General features: G+C 36.9%; 1 protein-coding gene across 1 annotated transcript in view; it reads left to right on the top strand.

The window, feature by feature from the left end:
* The window catches only part of ITGA1 (integrin subunit alpha 1), a 72,247-nt gene extending 47,718 nt beyond the window's left edge, over window positions 1–24,529 (top strand). Inside the window, exons 12-30 of the mRNA XM_071425429.1 lie at window positions 645–787; window positions 2,399–2,542; window positions 3,929–4,183; window positions 4,604–4,734; window positions 6,735–6,898; window positions 7,090–7,226; window positions 8,156–8,266; window positions 8,823–8,908; window positions 9,095–9,230; window positions 10,205–10,285; window positions 12,043–12,119; window positions 12,805–12,894; window positions 13,934–14,036; window positions 15,765–15,878; window positions 17,471–17,575; window positions 18,632–18,736; window positions 19,385–19,477; window positions 20,925–21,041; window positions 21,780–24,529. Coding sequence (XP_071281530.1) covers window positions 645–787; window positions 2,399–2,542; window positions 3,929–4,183; window positions 4,604–4,734; window positions 6,735–6,898; window positions 7,090–7,226; window positions 8,156–8,266; window positions 8,823–8,908; window positions 9,095–9,230; window positions 10,205–10,285; window positions 12,043–12,119; window positions 12,805–12,894; window positions 13,934–14,036; window positions 15,765–15,878; window positions 17,471–17,575; window positions 18,632–18,736; window positions 19,385–19,477; window positions 20,925–21,041; window positions 21,780–21,824 — 2,237 coding nt within the window. The 3' untranslated portion in view covers window positions 21,825–24,529. The remainder of the gene's footprint in view (window positions 1–644; window positions 788–2,398; window positions 2,543–3,928; window positions 4,184–4,603; window positions 4,735–6,734; window positions 6,899–7,089; window positions 7,227–8,155; window positions 8,267–8,822; window positions 8,909–9,094; window positions 9,231–10,204; window positions 10,286–12,042; window positions 12,120–12,804; window positions 12,895–13,933; window positions 14,037–15,764; window positions 15,879–17,470; window positions 17,576–18,631; window positions 18,737–19,384; window positions 19,478–20,924; window positions 21,042–21,779) is intronic.
* Window positions 24,530–24,799: the final 270 nt, after the last annotated feature.

Genomic DNA, 24,799 nt, shown 5'->3' with positions numbered 1-24,799 from the left:
CTCATGCTTCTGTTTGCTCTCATTTAAGTCATACTTCCATTGACAAAGAATCAATGCTAGAATATTTTAATGTTTTTCCCAAAGTACACTTTCTTCATTGCCAAATGTCTTTAGCTGTTGCCTTTTATTACAACTCCAATATGGTAATGTAGTTTTCAAATTAAGATTGTAAACTCCCATAATACTTGCAACTCTTTCGCAGTTTTAATTTCACTGCAAATTTTTCAAGTCTTCCTTCACCAAAGTTGTTAAACTGTTGTTAAGATTAAACAGAACACAGGTAGGTTCAAAACGCCCCCAGAATCACTTTTTGAAGACTCCATGAGTTTGACAGCGGGCCAGTGACAACTGTTCTTTGAAAGTAGCTTTTCAACCAGCTATTCATGACTTATTTCTTACACTGTGTGAGAATGGCAAAGTGAACATGGCTCACCAGCCTGGGAACAGGTTTAATAACCCAGGGGTGCTCCTAACTCTGAGACTGTAAATGAAAAAAAGGCCTTTTCATTAACTGCTATTGCTCCCTACCATGAATAGAGCTAAATATCTAGTTGTGGAATAAACCTTACAAAGGCTCTGAATCACAGCAAGTATTTCTGATGCATTCTGTGTGTATTGTATCTTGATTTCTTTCTGCTCCCTAGGATATACTGTGAATTCAGCACTGACTCCTGGAGGTGTGCTGTACATAGCAGGACAGCCACGATACAATCACACTGGCCAAGTTATCATTTATAAGATGGAAGGAAAAGAGGTGCAAGTGATTCAGAGATTAAATGGAGAACAAGTAAGTTCAAAAACATACAAAAGGAATATAGCAGAAGAAATAATAAGTATTTCAAATGAAAACTCATTAGAAGAGCACATGAAACTGGGAATTGTAAGCAAGATCAGAAGGAAAAGTTAGGGAGATCCTCTGGCATAATTAGCAGTTCAAATTGGATTGTACAGTAGATACTTGGGAATTTTGTCTTTGAGGGTTAAATCTTCACTAGTGTCAAAGTGGTTGTTGCCATCTCGATACGTGCAATTTGTTCTGTCTGCTAAATGGAAGAGCATGTCACTGGCAGGAAAGAGTTTTGACAAGCAGGGTTCTGTGCAAGGGTATCTTCTTGGATAGACTGAAGTATTGAATAACTGCTTGTTACACTGGGTAGCAGCTCGCTGAGAGCTGTTGCTGTAGGAGGAAAAATCCCCACATAATTGCATAATAAAGGATGGTACTATTAGGATAATATTATGCTTATGAGAATTGAGAGACCTGCCTATTCTCATCTCCCCAGACTGCAGAATCACCTTCTCTCAGGAGCATTCAGGTTACCTAATTTTCATCTATAGCTGATATCTGCAACTCAGCTAATCAATCAGCCAATCAATCACTCAATCGAACAAACATTTTAGAGTTAATGAACTAAAGTAGGTATGGGCCTGTTCAGCCTTGAGAAGAGACAACTGAGAGGGGACCCCATCAGTGTCTGTCAGTGTCTGCAGGGAGGAGTCAGAGCAGGACTGGGCTCTGCTCGGTGCTGCCGAGCAAAAGGACAAGAGACGACAGGGGAGTGAGTGATGCACAGGAAGCTCCACCTGAACATAAGGAAGAAATGCTTTACTTTGTGGGTGACCACTGGAATGGATTGTCCAGAGAGACTTTGAGTCTCCCTCACTGGAGATATTCAAGAACCATCTGGACACAATCCTGTGCTGTGTGCTCTGGGATGACTCTACTTCAGCAGGGAGGTTGGACCAGATGTCTCAATGTGGTCCCTTCAGCCTGACCCATTCAGTGATTCTGCGATTTTTAAGGTTTGAGACATCTGGACTACTTGAAGCATCTCTATGAGAGGAGATGTATCTTGGACTAGAAGAGGCTGTTTCTCCTGTTAAGTGTAAAGGAAGTGCAGAGTATTTTGCTTATCTGTGAATATAATCAAATAAATCCTATGGCTTTTTCCTGATCTATGAATGTATCTATCTCTTCATGTAATTTTTTTCCTCTGAAAATAGTAACCTGAGTGACTGTCTACACTGAGCTATCTCAGAACTTTTGTCCAAGCTTTTTTACTTGTTTTTTGAAGAGAAAACTAGCAGCCCCAAGATACTCTTATTCCAGTGCTGTCTTAAGAGGTCATACTCCCCATAACAGGTAGAAAGCACCCTTTTATCCTTTCAAACTCAGAAGAGTTGAAAGTTGAATGGCCTACTTGTTAATAAAAAAATTCAGAGAAAAAATGCTAAAACTGAAAACAAGCTTCAAAGAGAAACCAAAAAAATCTAGCTAGTAAAGAAAATTTATGCGTAGTGGTTAATATGTTGCAAGCAAGAAGTAGGTCTCTGAAAAGGAAAAGCAGCATAATGTTGCTGGCTCTGTCTCTGATGTATACTTTGTGTTTTCCTACAGATTGGATCATACTTTGGGGGTGTTATTACCACAGTTGACATCGATAGGGACTCATTTACAGACCTTCTTCTTGTTGGAGCTCCTATGTATATGGGAACTGAGAAAGAGGAGCAAGGGAAAGTGTATGTTTACAGTCTGAACAAGGTAAGGTGATGATTTTTATTGAACAGGAATAGAGCATGCTCTTTATTGCCTTCTTATCCTTATTTTAAAGAAACACAGTAATTTGAACTGGGGAAGATGGCCTGTTGAAAATAGGGGAAAATAGTTTTGACAAATGAGATTATAATGCAACTTAATTTTAAACTCCATTCTCAAACTATTGTGATCTCCAGTATCCTTGTGAATTGCTGAGCAACCTAGAGCTAAACCCCATACATCCAACAGCTTTTAAATGTCTGACTAGATTGAGGATTATACCACACACTCTTCCTTTATTAATTTGCTAAGTCTTTTCTTTCACTGTCTGTGCATCCTCTCCTCTCCTCTCCTCTCCTCTCCTCTCCTCTCCTCTCCTCTCCTCTCCTCTCCTCTCCTCTCCTCTCCTCTCCTCTCCTCTCCTCTCCTCTCCTCTCCTCTCCTCTCCTCTCCTCTCCTCTCCTCTCCTCTCCTCTCCTCTCCTCTCCTCTCCTCTCCTCTCCTCTCCTCTCCTCTCCTCTCCTCTCCTCTCCTCTCCCATCATATTATCAAAATATGTCTTAGCAATGATGATTTCCTAAAATCCTATTTCAAGAAAAGGACCTCAGGAGACTGGATATTTTTGACAAGGAATTCTTACAGTCTCAACATGCATGTTGCCAACAACAAAGTGCTGGTGAATAGGATTCATGAGAAAACAGTAATTCCATGTCCTCCAATAATGTGGGGTTTGAAATTTGTTTTTCCTGTATTTACTGTTACCCAGCTCCAAATAAAGGAGATGCAGTAACTGCTTGCTACTGCTTACTTCTGACATGGAATTCATGGGAAAGATTGTTTACATGCCCTAGTGTCTGTGTGTTTTTGGTCCAGTATACACAGTGGATTCATCAGAATACGTGTGTTAGGCCACAGTGTATGTGTCTACTGGGGGCAAAATTCAGTCTGTGTAAAAGAAATGCTATCTTTTGTTCTGCAGTAACAGTATTGCCATCTGTGTTTCATTAGAACTTGGCTAACTTCTCAGATTAAGAGAATGCTTTTAGAAAAACTCTTTACAGTCCCTAACGAATGAAGTGGTTTACTTACAATAGCATTCAAATATTGTTATGATACTGTGCTTTCCTGTGAACCTCTAATTTCAAGAAATATGCAGAAACATCTAGAGGCAGAAAGAGAGGGAGCAAGAATGTTATTGCCACATTCTGCTCAGAAAGAACACTTGAATTATAGTTGTAGAAGCACAGTTTCTACAGTCCACGTAATGACTAGGAATAGTTTGTAATTGTTCTGTTTAATTCATCCATTTGTCCTCCGGACAAGAGCTCTTAAAAGTCTGCATGGCTGAGATGTTGGCACGAATTCACAAACTCTAAATCTGTTCTTCCACAGACAAAGTTTGAATATCAGATGAGTCTTGAACCCGTGAAGCAAACGTGCTGCTCGCCATTAAAGCAGGATACCTGCAAAGTTCTTAAGAACGAGCCTTGCGGGGCCCGCTTCGGGACAGCGATTGCTGCAGTGAAGGACCTCAACCTGGACGGGTACAATGACATTGTGATAGGCTCTCCCTTGGAAGATGACCATCGGGGCGCTGTTTATATTTACCATGGCCGTGGCAAAGCAATCAGTAAAAAATATTCACAGGTATGAAGTAAAACTCTGCAGGTTAACAGCTGCTCTAATGTATATAATGTTTATAATCCTGTCTTCCCAACATAGAATGAGGCTGTGACTTGGCCAGTTGTAGCACCTTTTTTTAAACTGCTCTATGCTTTTATACTCACACTGATTTAACTGAATCTGAGTCTTAATATTGTTAAAGAATATACTCACATGGTTTTATTACAAACATTCTGACATGCTCTGGACAGCCAGAAAAGCAGATATTTTGCAATCTGAAAATTTATACTGTGTTCATCACCATGGTAACTATTTTAGGGGTATTGTAATGAAAATTTAACGTCCTTAAAGAGCCTAAACCCCCTCTCACTGCCGTCAAATGCATCTTGACTGTTACAAAACCCTTCAAAGTGCACTGCATTAACCTCTTTATGCATTTCACAGCGTATTGCATCAGGTGGAGATGGGGAAAAAGTGAAATTTTTTGGCCAGTCCGTGCACGGAGAAATGGATTTAAACGATGACGGGCTCATTGATGTTACCATCGGAGGCCTTGGTGGGGCTGCCCTCTTCTGGTACGGAGAATCACAGCAACTGTCAGGGAAAAAACTTTTGCTTGGATACCAGCGTAACTTGCATGCATGATTGTTTGGACTTTGTAAGGTTACTGGTTTCACCCCATATTTTGGCACTGACTGCAAATATTCATCTTTTCACATCTCTCTAGAGGAATAAGCATTAAACTTAATGTATACTGTTATAAATACAGGGATGCTATAGAAATCTTGCTAGCCTAGAAGGAAGAACTTGTCCTCCTTCAAAACTAGAAGAACTAGGAAGAACTAGACCACCTTCAAAATAGAAACTGATTCCACTTGTGGCACTAGGTAAAATAGGAAAAAACCTGAATTTATCTCTTTTTCACAGTATATTGCATACTATTTTATTAACAATATCAAGAACAGATTCAAATGTAAAGGGGTCACTAAGAAAACTGATTTTATTTCTTAGTAGGAAAACTGTGGTTTGAGTCCCTACAGAAAATCTGTAAAATTAAACTAAGCCTTCTGCTTAACAGTCATTCATTTCCTTTATATGAGTATGATTCAGATCTAGTAGTGAGCAATATAATTTTTAAGGGAGAAGACAAACAAACAGTATGATATTAAATCCCTCATTTCTAAGCCATAACTGAAACTATTTCTGTTTCTGGTAAGGAAATTGCTAACCGAGCTCCTTGCTTTCTCTGTCCTGCTGTTTCACCTAACTCACCTGGTAGGTGATCAAGTTTACCAAGGCTTGCTACCATCCTCAAGTTCCCAGCTTCTTCTGAACTTCACCTTGTAGTTTCTTTCTAAATGTTCCATGTGTAAACATAGTGTGATGTCTTTCACTGCATTGTTGAGACCAAAACTCTGAAGAAAGTTACTTTGCCAACTAAATTTTTTGATGGTTTAGTACACTGACATGCTGCATCTCATGGCCAAAAGGGAGCTGAATCAGACCAAGGGATGAGACAGGAATGCATTGCAAGAACAAAGGGCATTTAAAGTGAAACAAACTGGGAACAAATATTAGCCTGTTTGTCTACCCACAACGTAAGAGATGGTTTGCTGTCCTCCAACTTATGTACAATATTATTTTCATCTGTGATACTCTCAAGGATAAGTCTTGTTCTTGTACAAGTATCTTATCCTTGAGAGTATCTTGTGATACTCTCAAGGATAAGAGAGTTCAATCTCTCTTAAAATGAATCTGGCTTTGTAGAGTTGCTTAAATGCTCCTGGAAATATTTCACCTGGTATCTTTTCTGAAACAAGTACAGCGCTGTGGAGAAATCCTGTGACTGTTTCCTCCATAATTCCTCTTTTACTATTTTTAGGTATAGGATATTACTTTTCTAATTAGATAGAGTTAATTACTTTTCTAGACCATCGTGTTGTTCTTGTGCCCAATTCTTCAGGGGCTTTCCCTCCTGAGTGGTAGTTGAGCTTTAAAAAATGCTTTAGTGCTTTATAGGTTTTGGCTGCTGAGGACATTCCTTTGCCTCCTCTTTTTATTGCTTACTTTTTGGTTTTCTGTATGATGAGTTCTCTCTGTGACAGCAGTAAATAGGCATGCAATAATCTGCCTAAATGGAGAAAGGCAAATGCAGACTGAAAATGTGCTGGAGAAGTGAATTGTAACTGCCAGTTGTTTTTATAGCATCACACAGCCAAGACAGAAAACATGAAATAATAGATGGCCTCTTAATTGTCACAACATGGCCAACACTGTGTCAGCTACTGTACTGCAGCATGGTGCCATCAACATGTGCCACAGGAGTCTCACTTCAATTGTGGATTTTATGCTTCTGTTATTTTCCAAAGAACATTAAGGAATTTTTTCTTTCTAGCTATAAATTTTTGGCAGTTGGACTCAAATGATCTTAAAGTCTTTTCCAACCTTAATGATTCCTATGTGATTCTATGTCTGTATCTGAATGTTGAATGCTGCATATTTTGTGAGTTCATTCTTAAGTTTAAAAAAGTTGCTGCTCTTATTTCCAAGCACTTTCTTTGTGTTTTTTCCTAAGGTCTCGTGATGTGGCTGAAGTAAATGTTTCCATGCAATTTATACCTAAAAGCATCAATATTCAGCAACAAAATTGTCAGATAAATATAAGAAAAACAATATGCATAGACGCCACAATTTGTTTTAAGACCAGACTAAAGTCAAAAGAAGATATATTTGAATCCAGTAAGTAGATAAGCACTAACCTATGGAAGATTTAAGCTATAAAACTTCTATTCTTGTATGCATTTATTAATTAAAAAATGGAATTCAACTCTTCTAAATTCAGTGTTCGAAGCACATCTAAGATATTTTGGGGAAAAAAGAATGTGTAGAGGTAAAGTGCTTCATAATATTGATCTCAAACTCCTTTGCAGGTCTGCAATATTGGATTACCCTTGATGCACAAAGACAGATTTCTCGAAGCTTGTTCACAGAAAGTCATGAGAGGAAAATGCAAAAAAATATAACAATCAAAGGGTCAGAATGTACAAAACATAACTTCTACATGTTGGCAAGTAAATCATTTAAAGTATTTTTCTCATGTTGACAGTAGTGTAACCCAAGTATGACTTCCATTAATTGCAAATTGGACAACAAAATATGTGCTCAGAATTTATCTTAAGAAGTGTACATAAAATTTGTTTAAAGCTATTTATTTATACATGTATTAACAATTTACTTTTATATGCAGTTTTTTAGCTATGTCTCTGTGTCTCTCTTAAGAAAGAGCATACCTCTCTTGGTGGAACCAAGCACCTGTCATGGTTAGCAGTTGAGGTGCACTCAAAACTCAGCAGGAGCATGTGAGAGAATTTCAGTTTGCATTTTGGTGCAATTCCTCCTAATAAAATACAGTAAATAAACTTTAAGATTTGGAATAGAGAATATTTATTCACTGCAAAACAGAAGCATAATTAGCAACTGTGAGTATGAATTTGCTGAAATTGTAGCCAGGGTGTGGAGTGAATGGAGCTGCATACTGTAATCACATTTAAAATGTTTTGTGACTTCACAGTTGTGTCTTACTGCAAAACTAATGGTAAATGATACTCAGAATTTTCTTCACCAAACAGCAGGCCTAAGTTTGACTTCACAAAAGGTGATGCTGCTGATGCTTATCTTACTGATCCTTTGAGCACAACTAGAAGAGAAAAGTCTGTGAGTCAATAGTTGAGATATTCTTCAATGAGAGTCTGTGGGATATGCTCAGGCTATTTGAAATTTGTGATAAGATACACGAAAACTTTAGTAAATATTTATAAGGAATGCCTGGCACATTGAATGTTTCATCACTAATTGCAAGCATTCAGATGCTTCTCTAGAAGACTGCCAGCATTGTAACAGGAAAATTTTTTACCTCAGCATTTTTGGGTCTTTTTAACCTCCTTAGATACTAAAGTGAATTTCCATAACAGCAGTTTTGTTTTCCTTATGTTCTAGGATAAGCCAGATTTTCAGGACTCTGTAAAGGTTTTGCTGGAATTCAATTTTTCTGATCCGGAGAGTGGACCTGTTCTTGACAGCAACTTGCCAAATTCAATAGCAGAATATGTAAGTCAGAAAAATTCTGTATCAATAACCAATGTATTTAAGGTTAAAATCATAGCCCACACAAGAGCTGAAACTATTGCCCACAAATTGGCTGGAGAGGGGGGAAGTCATTGAGCCTGTCCAGGCAATGTTTCCTCCAAATGAGTCTTTTTGGAATTAAAAGTTTGATTCTATGTGCTTGTGAACCATGCTGGGGTTTCAAAGCTGTCCATAGCTGACTGAAGATAGAAGAGAGTTAACCAAGAATTTTATTGTCGGGTTTTAGATAGGTGGAGCAGAGTGTTATCTGTTTACTTTGGTGGTGCTTGCCATCATTCATATTTCTATTAATGCCTCCTTTCAGAATCCAGGGGCATCATTTAGAAGGGAGTGATGAGAAAGCTTATATTTCACCCATGCATTTTACAAGATTTTAGCATGTTTAACTGGTTAATATCAAGGAAGACTTCTTTGATCATTTAACAGAAGGTCTTACATAAAGTTAGGTAGCACACTAAAATACAAGTATTTGATAATAGATGTAATAAAATTAAAAATAAACATATTATTTTTGCAGATTCCTTTCACAAAAGATTGTGGAGCCAAAAATAGATGCATTTCAGATCTTGTTCTGATTGTAAAAGCAAGCATAGCTGGAGACAGGTAACTGCACTGGGTTTAATGCATTTCTTGATATCTGTACAAAGTTTCTATATGAATTATAAATTCTGCCCAGGGCTTCCTTTCTAATTAAGAAACAAGATAGTCTGGAGACTGAAAAAAGTTTCTCTTTATGTTAAAAACAGATTCAATAGTTAAGATGTTCAACATTCTTACTTTATTTTGCAGCTCTTCTCCATTCATTGTAAAGTCACGCAATGATAAGTTCACCATCCAGCTCTCTGTGAAGAACAAAAAAGATAGCGCCTATAATACCAGAGTTTTGGTTCAGTACTCTCCAAATATTATTTTTGCTGGCATTGAGGTAGGATTGCTTTTTACATTATCACAGTTATCATAACATATAATGCTAGAGAGATATGAGGAAGCCCTTTTATTATACCTTAATTTGTCTGCTCTGGCATCATTTCAGTTGTTTGAAAGAGATTTCCCAGGGCTGTTCTTCTTGCTTATGCCTCCCAAGGAGTGTATTTTTTTTGACATGAGTGGACTCTTGCCTAGCCCTGTTCCTAAAATACAGATGTAAATTTCACAATGGCACATAGGAAAAGTGCCTGCCTGTTAGACAAACATCAGAGGTAGATCTGTAGAGCCAGAAATGCCTTGTTGTTTACCGGTAGAACTCCTGAGCCTCTAAAATTCTCCTTTTGCACGTGTGTAGAAAAACCACTGTCATGGTAGAACAGGATATATCAGTGCCTGTGTCTACCCTACCTCAGACAGCATTTCCAAAAGTGGCTGTTTTCCTTCCTGCCTCAGCAGATATGGTACAAATATACCTCAGTTCAGATGGAAGCATTTAGGGCAGTTTCTTTTCTGTCAGCAGTCCTGATACTACACATTAGGAGAAGTCAGGGATCCATAGCACTGTTGCTGATCCTATGGCAATAATTGATGGGAGTATGAATGTAACTTTTATTGCTGCATTAAGAACATATTTACAAAATTTTAAAACTGTGTAAATACAGATATGTTGATTGCTAGACCCAATGACTAATTTACATGATGTCCAGTAGGCATATAATTGTGACTGTTCCAAACACTGTCATTGGAAAGACATAATGGCAAGTAATTGGTATAAGTGTCCATAGGTGAAAATTGTCTTGCAGAATTTGTGGCTTCATATTTTTGTTCAAGTTTGACTAAGGCTTTGATTCTCACAATATAATGACAGTAAAAAGTGGTAGTGGTATATATGTTCAACAGGTCTGTGATACTCAGTCAAAATTTTAAAGGAGCTTGTACAAAGCCATGCTTTCACTGTCTTTTTCCCTTCAGGATATACAGAAAGATAGCTGTGAATCTAATCACAACATCACCTGTAAAGTGGGATATCCATTTCTAAAACCTGAAGAAGAGGTAAAAAGTCCCCTGCATGCAAGTTCTCCTTGCCCCATGTTATTCTAAAGGCAGGGCAGTGCATATCACCTCTGAAGTTCTTTTCTCTTGTGTTCATCCCAGAAACTCTCCATGCATGTTTCCCAAGCTATCCTTGACGTCAGCTGCACAAAGGCAAATGGGAAACCATCAGATTTTCAGTAGCTGGGCAGTCAGATGTGGTACAAGAGGATGTAAAGGATGCATGTTGCCATCCTTGACGCTGTCAGAATGCAAGTGTCACACAAGTGGCTCACCTGGAGAGAAGTGTCTGTCTCAAGGCTTTCCACAGCCTGGAGCCTATAAGTTTAGTTATTTTGTATAAAAAATGTAGTCCCTTGATTGAAGACAGAATCAGATGCCATCCCAGGTCTGCCAAAATCAGGCATCAAGACCTCACCTCTGCTCAGTGGAGAATGAGGCCTTTCCAGCAAGTAGTCAGCATAAAATCAAATTCCATCTTGAGCAGTTCCAGTGATGTCTGTATCTCTTGTTGGGATGGAGAGGGAACTTTAGTTAAACTAAGGCTTCAAAAAGCCATGCTTAGGTCTTGATCTTGAATTGGGAAATATCAGTTCTCATGCAAATAAGACAACCTTCCCTGGCAGTTTCTTGTTTGCCCCTCTGTCATGCTCCAGGAGTACTGATGTCATCTTACACTGCCTCCCACACAAACACTCCAGCTTGGACTTGGACTTGTAGGGATAAAGTCAGCTGTTACCTTCTTGAAGCCAAATAAGTGTATTGTCCAATGCCTCTGCCCACAGTGTTCCATTCACAGCTTTACTGGATTTTTCATATTTTCCTTTCATGTTTTGCTTGTTTGTCTGTAGCTGTAAAGCCCTAAATTTAGAAATTTTACACTTTTTTTTGCATTCAGAAATCAATTAACCTCTGTTTCACTGATTTCACTGATGCATCCCTAATATATTCCTTTCATCCCCTTTTATATTCTTTTCATCCCCTTTTATATTCTTTTCTAAAGCTGCTTTTTGTTTTAAATATTATATATAGGACAACTTCCTGTGGATCACTTTGTAAATACAAATAAAGATTTGTACACATAAAAGGAAAGATAAAAATCTGAGCTGAAAATTCCATACAGTAACAAATACGAAAACTTTTCTTCTTATAAAATTACACTTAAGTGTCAGATATGAGAAAGAACATTTAGGACAGTGTTCCTAAATTTTTTGTAATTCCAAGTTGTGATAGATTTATCCTGATTATAATAACAATGAGATTTTTTTGATACCTAGTGGTCTCTCCTTTATTTACATTGTAAACATTTATTTTGGCATTCTAGGGGTTCTACTGTATATTAAGTGATAATCTAGCAGCCTTCTACAGGCAGCTTATCTCCACTGCATAGCCAGGCTTTGAAGCTTTTTTTCCTTCTCATAGAAGGAAAAAAGAGATTTTGATAAATTGCTTGTAAGTCCAATTGCTTTCAGTTAAGAATTATTTCACCATGTGTTTCTAATACACTACATAATTTTTTTTCTTGAGGCTTGTGAAAATTTGAGGTTTCTGTTTAACAAGTGAAAACTATTGGATTTCCTTCTTGGCTGGGGCAAATTCCACATAGTAGATTCATTCAGATTCATAGAAAGCTGCTAAAATATTAATAAGGATTCCCTAAATAAAATCAAAAGTTGGTACATTTTTCATTATATCACCACCTGTTAGGGTGGGCTTTTTTTTTCCTTTCAAAATGTGTAATGTATTTCTCTACACAGATCTCCTTCAAAATATCCTTCCAATTCAACGCATCCTATCTCCTGGAAAATGCTACTATTCATGTATATGCAACAAGGTCAGTTGTGGTCTCTGCCTTCTGATTATTTTTTTTTTAAAGCTCCACAGTTTTGTGTTCAATAGTAGAACACAGTTTTGTGTTCAATAGTAGAGTGGCTTCTGAACTCACAAACAGTTAAATTTTCTGTAAAGGTACAGTTAAATATTCTGTAGAGCTGGCACCCTTATGGATGTATTCAGTCCAGAAGTGGATTAAGTGGACTAAATAAATAGTTGACACTCTTGACAGCCTTAGAGTTACAAGTGAGTCATAATTTCCAGTTATTTCACCTTCAGCAAAGGTTTATTCTCCTAGAGAATTACTGCACACTTTAGCATGAATCACAGTTAACAAAAAGCTTGGCCTTCAAAGAGTAAGAGCATTGCAGAAGTTATCCCTGATAGGGTAAAGGAATGCACTTGCCCTCAGTATTTGCTGTCCCTACAAAACCCAGGGACGGTGTGGCTTTTAATTGATCTGTTTTCATTCAGTCACCTGCCATCTGTAAATTTAACAAAGATGCGTCTGTGAGCTGGGGCTGGTGCAGGACTTGGAAAAGGTATTTTTAATTTATTTTTTGAAGACAGTATTTAACTGGAAATGAGTAGTATGCTTTCATACCCAGAGCTGTAGGTATTTCATTTTCTAAGATCCCTTTGCACCCAGCAGTCTGATCTGAGTGATGTATGTTGTTTTGTTTCAGTGACAGTGAAGAACCACCTGAGACCCTGAGTGACAACAGAGGACATGTTACAATTCCAGTAAAATATGAAGTAGGATTAATATTTGTAAGGTATTGACACTTCTCTGAGCTTTACTTCCTGGCATTGTAAATTGCAGGTATTCAAAGAACATAGTGTTGTTTTGATTTTGATGTGCCCAGTATCTACAGGTAACAGCTTCAAAGTTCATAAAGCAGAAGCACAGGCTTCTCTGAAAAGATAAGTCATGAAATAGTGGAGCAGTTACTGTCCCTAACTTGATGAAATTCCATTTTATCCATTTAAATTTGGTCCACAGTTTGCAAGTACAACAGCAGGTTTTGCTGGTTCCAGTACTTTGCTATATTCATTCAAAGGCATTTCAGGAATGAAGGAAGCATTAAAAAGCATGACATAAGAAAGCAAATACTTCCAGGTTCCTGATGGCCATGGATTGGTGTCACTATAATATTGCATGGTGTGGTGCTTGATTTCCATCTTCAAAAATTAGCCTTCATTTTAGATTCTTGGGTGTTCGGGTTTTCTAAGTTCAGATGTATACTTTAATGCAGGTCTTGTAGTACATTTTGTTTTCAGAAACAGACAGAATTCAGTTAGATTCCATCCCTGAAAAGCATTCTGTATATTATTGTAACAACATTTTGTGGTGTGCAGATGTAAATAATTAAGCCAAATTTATTTTGCATGTATTTCCAGACTTTGTTTGTCCTATAGGGAATAAGGCTGAATTTAGAATATGCTGGCTTTGTTCTGGTTTTGCTTGATTCTGTCTTTTACAGGATCCTGCCTGTTTCACATGTCAATGCCCAGGATAAGGGACTGCACACCTAAAATAAGGACAGCAAAATCAGACCCTAATGTATTAATTTAGGGAATAGTATTTTCTTTTTTGGTAGTTACATCTGAACAAAGCATTCTAAATGTACATGGTAAAAAGTGGGACCTATTAGGGGGAAGAGCAGTTGAATTTCAGAGGATGCAGCAGTGCACTCTAAATTGCAAGACCAGTCCTAAAATTCATTAAATAATAAAAATACCTATATTATTGACCCCTAGGGCTTTTTATGAAGTTTGTATGCTTACTTTTTTGTGTGTTTTTTTAACCCACAGTGTTTTCAAAGAGCACCATGTTATAATTGCAGCAAATGATACTGTCCCTACTGCTATTAACACAACAGAGCAGATCGGCGACGAAGTTACTCTACATTATAGGGTAAGAAATAATTAAAAATGTATGACATAGGTACTGTCTTAATTTTTTTTTCCATTTGGTATGAATTACTAAAATAGCAGGTATACAATACACTAAACCCTCTACATGCATATTTTGTGCTTAAAACCCTTTTTTTCCCTCCCTTCCTTTGGAACACAGTGAGTTAGAAGGTCTCAGATGGTCTGTCTCCTGCAGAGTAGTTCTGGTGGGTTTTAGACCCTATATCCTCAGCTGGAAAAAGAGAGCATACCCAGGTAAATGAGAACTTGACTACCCCTGCTGCAAGTTAGAGCAGCCATTTCCAAAATCCTGTCAGGTTTACAATAGGTAAATGCCATGCTCCAAGAATGTGGTCTTCCTGGTTGAATGGATACTGCAAAGTAAAATCACATGGGAAAGATATCCAATGGACTCCACTCTTGTGAGATCACTGATGGACTACTACATCCAGCTCTAGAACTCCCAAAGTAAGGAAGGACATGGACCTTCTGAAGTGGGTCCAGAGGAGGCCCTTAAAGATGATCACAGGGGCTGGAGCACCACTCCTGTGAGGACAGTCTGGAACAGTCAGGGCTATTCAACTTGTAGAAGAGAAGCCTCTGTGGAGACCTCACTGGGGCCTCCCAGTACCTAGTGGGAGGCTTCAAGAGAGCAGGAGAAGCAGTTTTGACAAGGACAGGTAATTATAAGACAACAGAGAATGGCTTTTAACTGAATGGGAGATAGGTTTAGATTGGATATTATGGGGTGAGGCACTGGAGAAGTTGTGGATGCCCCACCCCTAGAAGTGTTCAAGGCTGGATTTGAGCAACATCTTCTAGTGGAAGGAAGGTGTCCCTACCCATGGCAGGGGCTTGGAACTTTGGATGATCTTTAAGGTCTCTTCCAACCTAAACCAGTCCACAATGCTATGATTCTGTGACAAAAAGTCGAACCTAAAGTTGCAGCAAAATTGAATTTTGTTATCTTGAGAGCATCCTGTTTCCTACTGTCAAATCCCAAACTGATCAAGGGTCCCATATAGAAGCATAAAAGTCTCTAAATCAACTTCCGTCTGTAAAAAATGAGGTATGATAAAATTCCTGTTCTCACTAAATAGCAATGACAAAGGGGTTTTTTCCTATTCTTTTAAGCCACTACAGTGTTTTTTCCCAGCTATCTTTTCTCTTTGTCTACTGTGGACATCTAAGGCATTATTCATCTAATTTGCCAATCTATGTTTTCTGAGTCAAAAAGCTGCTGGATTGCAGAGCATAACATTTATGATCTTGTAAAGTAAAAATCCTCTTTGCAAGCAGCTAATCACAAATAAGTAGCCAGGAGGGAAAAATTTTAAAAGGTTCTTGAGCATTTATTAAGTTTTTCCACTTCAGAGATGATATCACCAATTCCCCTGCCAGCAATTCCACCTAGGTGGTTACCCAATCCTCAACCATAGCAGGTCTTTCCAGAAAGAGCTGCTGCTTACAGATGTGTCCTCTCAGGGAGAACAGGAGAGAGGAACAGGTGAGCAAAAGAGCAATTACCTATGCACACCTGAGGAGGAACCAGCAGGAGCCACCACTGATACAGTGACTTCTCTCACCTATAAAGCACTTTTTGCATAACTAACTGTGGAAATGTAAAAATGAACAGAAGAAAATAAAAACACAGGAAAGGAAAAAACTCACAATCAAATTCCAACAAAATGAGGAAAGTACTAGTCAAAGCATTTTTCTTTTTTTATAGATTGAAAAAGGTGAACACTTTCCAATGCCAAACCTCACACTGCAGATCTTATTTCCCAATGTAACAGCTGCCAAAAACACTCTTCTCTACCTTACTGCATTGTCTCATTCCCAGGTAAGATAGGAACTTCTATTTTTATGGTCAATTTAAATTTGAAATTTATGTTTAAGAAACTGCAAATTGCAGACATTTGGGATTATGCATTGCTTTTAGTCTAAATAACAAGATACTGTTGTTTTGAAAGTATGTGCAGAGGTGCATAAGACAGAGGGACAGATGTTCATAAAAGGAAACAAGCAGATTTAAAATGGAGTTGAACAATAACTGCACTGTTACAAGGCTAGTTTGTGATATTGCAAGTGCTGAGATGTCCAGACTCAGATGTCAGCCTCATATTCTCTTCACTGTCAGAAGTGCTTATTGCAAATGCTCGAATCCTGCTGTGTCCATCTAGAGCCCAACCTTCTGTCACTTCTCTTCCTTTGGGAACTGAAATTACCTTTCCTGCATGTCTGCTCTCCAGCACTAGCAGTCCTCTGGCTTCTTCCTTCTCTGGGGCACTGAGACTTCTTGAAGGGGATGGTAGGTCATATGTTCAAATGCTCTTCACTGCAGCCCTCATTTGAGTTTTTCCATTTCAGTCCTCCAGTGCAACTGGCAGAGATCACAATTCCAACAAATTCCATTATGCTAGAGCTATAGATATTACAGCTAGAGCTGTATCAATAACTACATGGTTGAAAAACCCAGCCCTCACTAAGTAGTGACCTAATACTTTTTTTTTTCTTTCACTCAGAGACATATACATGTGAACCTCCCTACTAATAATTTCACTTAGTTTTCTGGTGTTGCCCAACTGAAAAATAAACCAAAATATATCAATGAGATTCTCTTTAAAACAAAACAAATATCAAATGAGAAAAAAAAAAAACATATTTATTTGGAATACAAAAGAAGTTGTGTCTGTTCTTGATTTCCTTACCCATTATTGTCATCCCTAGTCAATCACCCAATATGATACATTTGCACATAAACTCAGTAAATCTTGTTTTTTCTAAGACAAATTTCATGTCCTACTAGCTACACCTATTGATAGTAGAGTGACAAAGTGCATTTGCAGAGGATTTGTATATTTTTCATGCTAGCAGTGTGAAAGAAAATGACCTGACTGAAAAAAAACAATTCCCCCACACTGAAGACACCAAAGGCTTTCCTAGCTACCTGTGAAGCAGTCACAGAGATCCCTCAGGGCTCCAGCATCCACTCCCCCTCCTTGGATATTGCCAGTGAGGATTCTGCATCCTGCACTTAACCTGCCTGTCTGCTTTCTAGGGCAGAACCTCTGTGGTTTCCCATGCAAAAGCTGTTTAGCTCATTTAATAGCCAACTCTTGCTGGTTCACATAATGGTCATCTTGCAGGAAGCTCTTGTTTGCTTGTACAGATGTTTAAGTAGCTGCATAGAGTTTAGGTTAAATTATCTCATAAATATTTCATGTGCTGTTTGAATAATAATACTTCAATACATAGACATCTGAATTTCCTATTCAGCACTCTTGCAATATGCTATTTTATTTTAGTGGCTAGTAAACATTTTATTTGTTATTAAATATTAAATATCATCAATGTTGACTTGTTTCCAGATCATTTTTTGTAATAGATTGTATATCCAGACAATAGGAATATTATTTGTATTTCTGCTTACAGAATGCCATCTGCCAAAGTAGTTACCCTGTAGATCCCTTAAAGATTGGCACTGGGAAACCATTTGTGCTGTCAAAAATAAAAGAACCTACAAGGGATACAATTATGGTAAGCCTATTCATATATATATTCACTGCAGACATTAATCCAGATCTTGGAGCTGAGTATTTCTGAAAAAGATGTGTAAAAACTGCTCTGAAATGGTATCATTTGGAAACTGACTTTGTTTTAATAACTTAGAAAACCTTTTCTATGTCAACTAGAGCAAAACTCAATGTGGAACTAAATTTAGATAATTTGGGGTTTAATTTAAAAAATATGTAAATAGCAGTAGCACATTTGACAGCTGAATAAATCATTACTGTCTGGTTTTCCATTGTAATTAATAAATAGGAATATTAAATAGGAATATTTTAAATGCTTCTTATGTCCCTTTCAGCTTCTTTAGACATCCAGTGGACCTGGGAGATTTTCCATGCAGCTATAATTGATTCCATTTGGAAAGGACTAGCCCTTCACATTTAGATGAAAGAGTTACAAAGGGATTTTGATGCTGTAGTTATGTTAGCAGGCCAGGGGGAAGGTGTCCTCAGCATAGAGCTGCAAGTGGAATTTCTGGTGCAAATGAAACCATGGGAAGAGTATCTTGCCATGCTCATCATTGTCCTTCACAGAGGTGAAAAAAGTCTAGGCTAAGTGACAGTTTCCAACTTTTTACAACATAATCCTGCTGTACTTCCGGCTAGGAAGTAAAGCTACTCAAATTTTCACACACACCTATTTCCCTGCTTGAGAGATTCAGATGTCCCAAGATTCGAAAAACACTTCAGAAGAGCCATAGCTGTGTTGAGAGAAAAACACTTGCTTTTACAAGCTGTGCCTCCCTTAGGAGTTCTGTGATGACTTTTGCTCCATAGCTGCAGCAACAGAGATTCCTCAGGGCTTGCCATCCTACAAAAACTGAGTCTATTCTAGCACAGCACGAATATCTCAACCTGTTTTATATAATGCAGTGTCATTTTTACATAAAAAGCTACAGTAATTAATACCAGTTTATTACTGGTGTCATAGCAAGTGATCTGTATATATAGTAGTTTACATGGTTTAGTTTTAATGATGTGAAAAGTCACTTCCTATTTCCTCATGCTGGTCCCTTTTAAACAGGACTGTGATACATACAGCTGTGCCTCTATTAATTGTGCCCTGGTCCCATCTGACGTATATCAAGTGAATGTTTCATTGAGAGTATGGAAACCCACCATCATAAAAGTAAGTAAATCCTGTTTGTATTCAGAAAACTTTTGGGTTTGAGAAACTTAAGCCAATGTTTCTAATGTCTATTAAAATTGTGTCTTTCAATTTCTTAAGTTTCTCCTCTAGTATTTGAAGTAGTTTCTTTTGCTATTTTACAATTTCCTTAAAACTGGGTCACATGCACTTTCTTATCCCTAAAGTAAGAAGTTATAATTTAGCAGGAGTTTAAAATCATGGTGAGAGGGCACCCCTTACTTATTCTGTATTGATGGTCCTTTTCTAATAGCTACTTATGCATCCACAAAGTCTAATCCAGCAGATATGAGAAGGAGCACATATTTTTTAAGTAAGTCTTAATCTGTGAAGATTCCTCAACTGTAGAAAGAATTTTTTTGATTAAAAAAAATCAGAAGAGAGACATTAGTATTCCAGAATTAATTAATATTCTTTTGAAATCTCTGCTATCTACCCTTTCAAAACAGTATTGTTGTCTGGCAAGCAATAATGTGTGCTGCAGGTGACATACATGAGCAGTTTCACTGACTTTTATGTTTTTCAGCATCCCCCAAAGCATTAGGTTTTTTCTTCACCCCTCTCATTGCTACAAAGCTTTCTACTAAAAATACCTAACTGTAAACCATAGCAACTACTCTCTTCTTTCAGGCCAGTATTCACAGCTTAACCCTTGTTGTGAAAGCATTACTTAGGAGTGAGAACTCATCACTGATTTTGAGAAATGACCATCAAAAGCTGGAGGTAAGAATGTGATCATTGATGTTTTTGTTCTTCATAGAACTTTTTGTGCAATGGAATCATTCATTTTCATCCATTACTAATGAACTGATCATTACTTTTAGTAATGCATTATCCTACTGTAAGCAGAAGTGATTTTGTATTACAGTAGAAATGTCAGAATTAGTCAGAAAATAACACAAAAGCCCAGTACCCTCCAATGTAGTTAGGCAAGGATAAGTACTATCTGAATTTTTTCTGCTTGCTTTAATATAAATACTTCCTGCAGCTATGTAAATTAAAAATATAATTAAAATTCTTTTCAGGAATCAATAGTATTTGAAAATTGTTCTGAGTCAATTCAAACTGATCATACTTGGTATTTTCTTTACTCTTTCCTTATTTATTCTTTCCTTCTACTTTGTTACCCAGGATATATATTTGAAACAGGATCTTTTATTTTTCAGAAGTTTGTTATGAATTTCATAGATAAGGAAATATATAACATGATAATAGTGGCATCAGATATAAAGAGAAATGTCTAAAGTTTTGATGGAGGTATTCATCCTTTTACTACTCTCAATTCCAAGCATTTTTAGTGCTTAAACATTGGTCTTTTGTGATAACTTGTATATAGAGGAGCTTATTTACTACAGTGTCCATTTTTTAAAGCAGAAATCCTATTATGATTTTTTATTGTTTATACTCCAAAATTTAGAAAAGTAATATTCAATATGAAATACATCTTGCACAAAATATTTTTGAAAATGCAAAAATCAGTGGTCCATTGTTAGCTGGTTTTGTATCTAGAAATTTCTTTTAAGTCACAGATTAAAATTCAGTACAGGAGAAAAAACACAGCTGAGAGGCTTGCAGATAATGATAGACAAGGAATTTCAGATTTAACTTTTTTAGGGACATAATTTCATGCTTAATGTTCAGTTCTTCAATGTTCTTTTTAACTATAAAGTTGGTGTCTAATAAATTCTTTAATCAATTCAAACTCCTGCTTGGTCACATTTATTAAAAAGTGACTATTACTTGTTTCTGTTGGGTTTACACCAGATATGCCATGTTTAAAATCAAGTTAGTTTCTACACAGACTTTTACACTTATGCTTACCTCCATCTTTCAGGGAGGCTGGCACTGAGTGAGGGAGAGTGTACTGAAGAAACTCCTTAGCCTTTTTTTCCACTCCTCATGATTTCAGTCCTGTGTCCTTTAGGACAATGATCACTGACTTGTAGCAATGCCACTCTCATAAATGAATGCACTTATAAAAGTGCAAAGTATTGTGTAAATAATCTCCAGCCTTTCATGCTGGAAATTATTTTCTTAATTCCCTCCTACTAATTCCTGTTGGTAAAATGAAGTCGTGCCCTGGGAAATCACTGCATACGGATTAATCGCTGCTGTTTTGACATTTTGGAAGGACACATTATTTATTACTTATGTTCTGAACACTTTGCAGACCATGATCAAGATTTCCAAAGAACACCCACCGGGTACAGTCCCCTTATGGGTTATCCTCCTGAGTATCTTTGCCGGACTCTTGATTCTTGCACTGCTTATATTTGCTCTGTGGAAGGTAAGCTGCACCGCCTTGTCTTCAGGAGCCTGAACAAACATGCTCAAATTCTCCATCATTTCTTTCTCATAACTAGAACCTCACAGACAATAATTTTATCTAGCTGTAGATAAAGTAGTAGTGTGAAATCTTGAAAAAATTACAAAATAACACTGTATTTTTCTAATGTGGAGTGAGAGGTGCTTCCTGATTGAAACCTATATTACCATTATGTTAGGGAAAGAAAAATAAGAACATATTTTAGTATGAGTAAGGGTTTATTAAGGAATTTTTCTATCAGTTTTGTCTGTGACCTTTGCCAACTACGTTTTTTTCTGTTGTGCAAGAGATGCTAGGCCCTGTGGTGTAAGTCTTGCCACAAGTGGGCACTCTTCTCCAGGCTAAATATTTTGCTCATAGTTAAGTTAGAAGGTTACAGCTTAAAAATTTCAACATGCATAATCTCTTGAAAATTTTTACATTATAAAATAAAATATTATTTATTCAACTGATTATCTGATTATGATTAAGCACTTTAATCCTTGACAATATGTGAGCAAAGCAATGATTCAGCACTCCACTATATATTAACGGTACTTAGTTTTTCTATTCCAGGAAAAACAGTGACATGATAAAATATTCATTAACTTTGTATAGCAGTGCAAGTATTAAAATAGTAGTAAGAACCAACACATGAATGTAACCAGTATGGTTTATATGGTTTGAGAAGTTCTTAGTAACTTTTTTTCTTTTTTGCAGGCTGGATTTTTCAAAAGGCCATTAAAGAAGAAAATGGAGAAATAAAAAAAAAAGAAAATAAAAAAGAGAAAATTTTGCTCAGGTCTGCCATCAAAATGTTACTGTAAAATTATGAACTTATATGCAGTGGTTACAATGCTTTCCAAATGCTGGTGCATGAAAAAAAACCAAGAAGCGGAAAAACAAGAAGAAAATCAAGCACACATGCAAAGAAATTATGCAAAAAAAAGAATTAACAACCTTGCAGCATTTTGTGATCTTCAAGAATATATCTTTAAGTGTTGCTCATTTTTGGAGAATAACTGAGTTCAAAGATTCTAACGTTTTTGAATATGGAAAGTTTGTAATCATATTTTTATATACCTATGTATGCTGAATCATTTTTCATTCCAAATTACACAACAGGTCAGCTTGTATGTGGCAATCCCAGTCTTTTTTATCACCTTATGATTTTCAAAAGGAAAATGCATAATTTTCAAAATTCCCTCCTAATGTCACTTCTGTGGAAGCAGATTCTCAATTCACAAGGCAGAACATGTAAACTTTGAGAATGCACCAAATACTCTGTGATTGCTGATGCAATGGCAGCTCAGAAGACAGAAACACCTCCAGAATATTGGGTGAAAATTACTGAAATACCATGGATTTCTCTTTCTGCTCATTTTAGCACGTCCAGCTGAATGAAGGATACTCCAAGAAAGAGACTCTTATGGTTAAGGACCATAAAGGGTTGATCCATTAAACCACATAACTGTTTAAACTTGAAATATATTTTTGGCAGGCCTAAAAACACGCAAATCATTCAAGCCCATCTGATTGCACACTGTACTCAAATAAGCAGGGGCATAATTTTATCTGCAAATTGAAATGTCCATATTTATGCAGAAAATGTTTAGAGGCACCCTGAAAGTTTGACTCTTGCTGTATATCTTGGAGTAGCCAGCAGGGTGCTTCATAAACTGTCACTGTAAATTTCTTGTGTAGCTATTTAATCCAATGAATTTAAAGTGTACAAAATGAAAATTATCAAAAGAGCACAGATAGGAAATTCAGCACTGGCAAGCTTCTTCTAGTATTATAGGTCACAGCTCATCTTTATTACTTAGGAATTTAAGAAGTGATGAAGAATTTGCATACTAAATAAGCACTTAAAAATTATGTTTATTTTGTGTGAAAGATTAAAAGTTTATATGAGAATACACTGAAATGTAGATAGCAAAAGGTTTCTTTAAGAAATTTTTTCTTTCTATTTAGATCATTCAGTTTCTTCCTTTCTTTCATGCACTTGTCTTCCTCCCATGAGGATCTCTCCTTTAGGCTCATGGCTGTGCCATGACCTTGAGCGCTTCCTGTGTTTCTTGGAGCCACATGAAATTAACAGGAGAAAAAGGATGCATGCTGGCAAAGTGTAATGCTGCCTCAGCATGACTCAGTATTGATTGCCAGTAGATCAGAAAATGCTGAGGAGGTGTTCTAAGATCTGTAAGACATACTTGTTGGCAGAAAAGCTTTGCCTTGCTAAGGAAGCCAGGAAAATTTGTTCCTCCTCTTGGGACAAATAGCACTGAGGAAAAAAAAAAATCAGTTTTCCAAAAGGTTTTTGTTTATCACTGTCTTTATAGTAATAGCTTAAAAAAGAGTAAAAATTTTTATAAACACTTGTTTTTCAAGAAGAGAATATAGATTGGGGTGAACATTCTGACAAGTAAAACTCTCAAAGTGTGCCAGAAGGTGTTTCATTGCTTGAAAGGTGCTGTCCCTTTTCAGTACCTTTTATTTAGTTCCTAAGTTAGATAAAGTGGCTATTGAGAAAGGCTGGCTTATGTGAATGCAACAAGTGGGATTGAGTTTGAAAGTGTTGGCAGTTTCTCCTGGTGTCTGTGGGAAAGGTGGTTATTTCAGAGCAGCAGTCTGCTGAAGGTAGCAGAATGAGTCAGAGGAGAGGGCAGAGCCCTCTGTGGGAACACTGTGGGTGGTTGTGCTTTGCAGAGCCTGGGAGATCTGCTGAGGCAGTGGGATGTGGCTGCTGTGCTCATTTGGACAGCTGGAAGGGCCCCCTGCCTGCAGGGGCTCTGAGCACAGAACATATGAATGGAAGCAAAAAAGTGACATAGAGGAATTGTAGATAGAAACCCTGCTTCATTCATTGTGAAAGAAACCAAAAATCTATTTGTTGAACTGTGAAGATAAATTAATACAGCAGTGATTTCAGTTCCATGTAAGATGTAGGTTTTACTTTAGAAAAATGTATTATTTTGCCCATTTGTTTGAAAGAATTAAATAGCACTTGTCACCACAGCATTTGAACATGTTGGAATTGTAATTTTTTTTTCTCACAGTATCTCTGAAAAGGCATAGCAGTGTTGTTAATCTCTAATAAGTTTGTAAAGGAACAGAATTTTGAAGGAATTGTGACTCACTTATGCACATGTAGGAAATCTATGGTAGATGAGGAAATACTTGTATTTATTATTATTCATTCAGTTTGTTAACAATGAGGTCATTTTTCCTGGCTTCATAAAATTACTCACAAGTTGTGTAAGACACACGTAATTCTTAGGCAGCATACTTTTAAGTCTTTCACTATTTAGTTATGATAAGCTGTTAACCAGAGCTTTTCATTTTTCCCATGACATTTCATATCTTATTTTAAAGCATCAGCCTAACTGAAAAATATGTAAGTCAAAAGAACAGTCTATTTCCCTAGATGAAGACTATGCAACAATAAATCAATAGTATTTTTCAATGTAGTGTATGTTTAAGATCAGTGTTTCATTTTAGACTTTCTTTGCACTGTAAAAACAGTAATAAGCTTTGTATAACCACACTGCTTTCCTCTTTCATGATGCTTTCTCTTTTTTGCACATTTGTCCTGTTATCATGTTTAAAATTATAATATCTATTTAAAAGATAAGTATACATACATACATACAAGTATGTCAAGGGGATAGCACTATAGCACATTATTCTTACACAATTCTTAGCCATTAGTAAACTTGTTATTTTTATCCATACTAGCC

This window comes from Agelaius tricolor, unplaced genomic scaffold (genome assembly GCF_023055355.1).
Source record: "Agelaius tricolor isolate 1412-34295 unplaced genomic scaffold, bAgeTri1.0.p SCAF_4, whole genome shotgun sequence".
In the NCBI taxonomy this organism is placed as follows: Eukaryota; Metazoa; Chordata; class Aves; order Passeriformes; family Icteridae; genus Agelaius; species Agelaius tricolor.
Note: the sequence above shows the minus strand (reverse complement) of the source record. Positions and strands in the feature narration are given on the sequence as shown.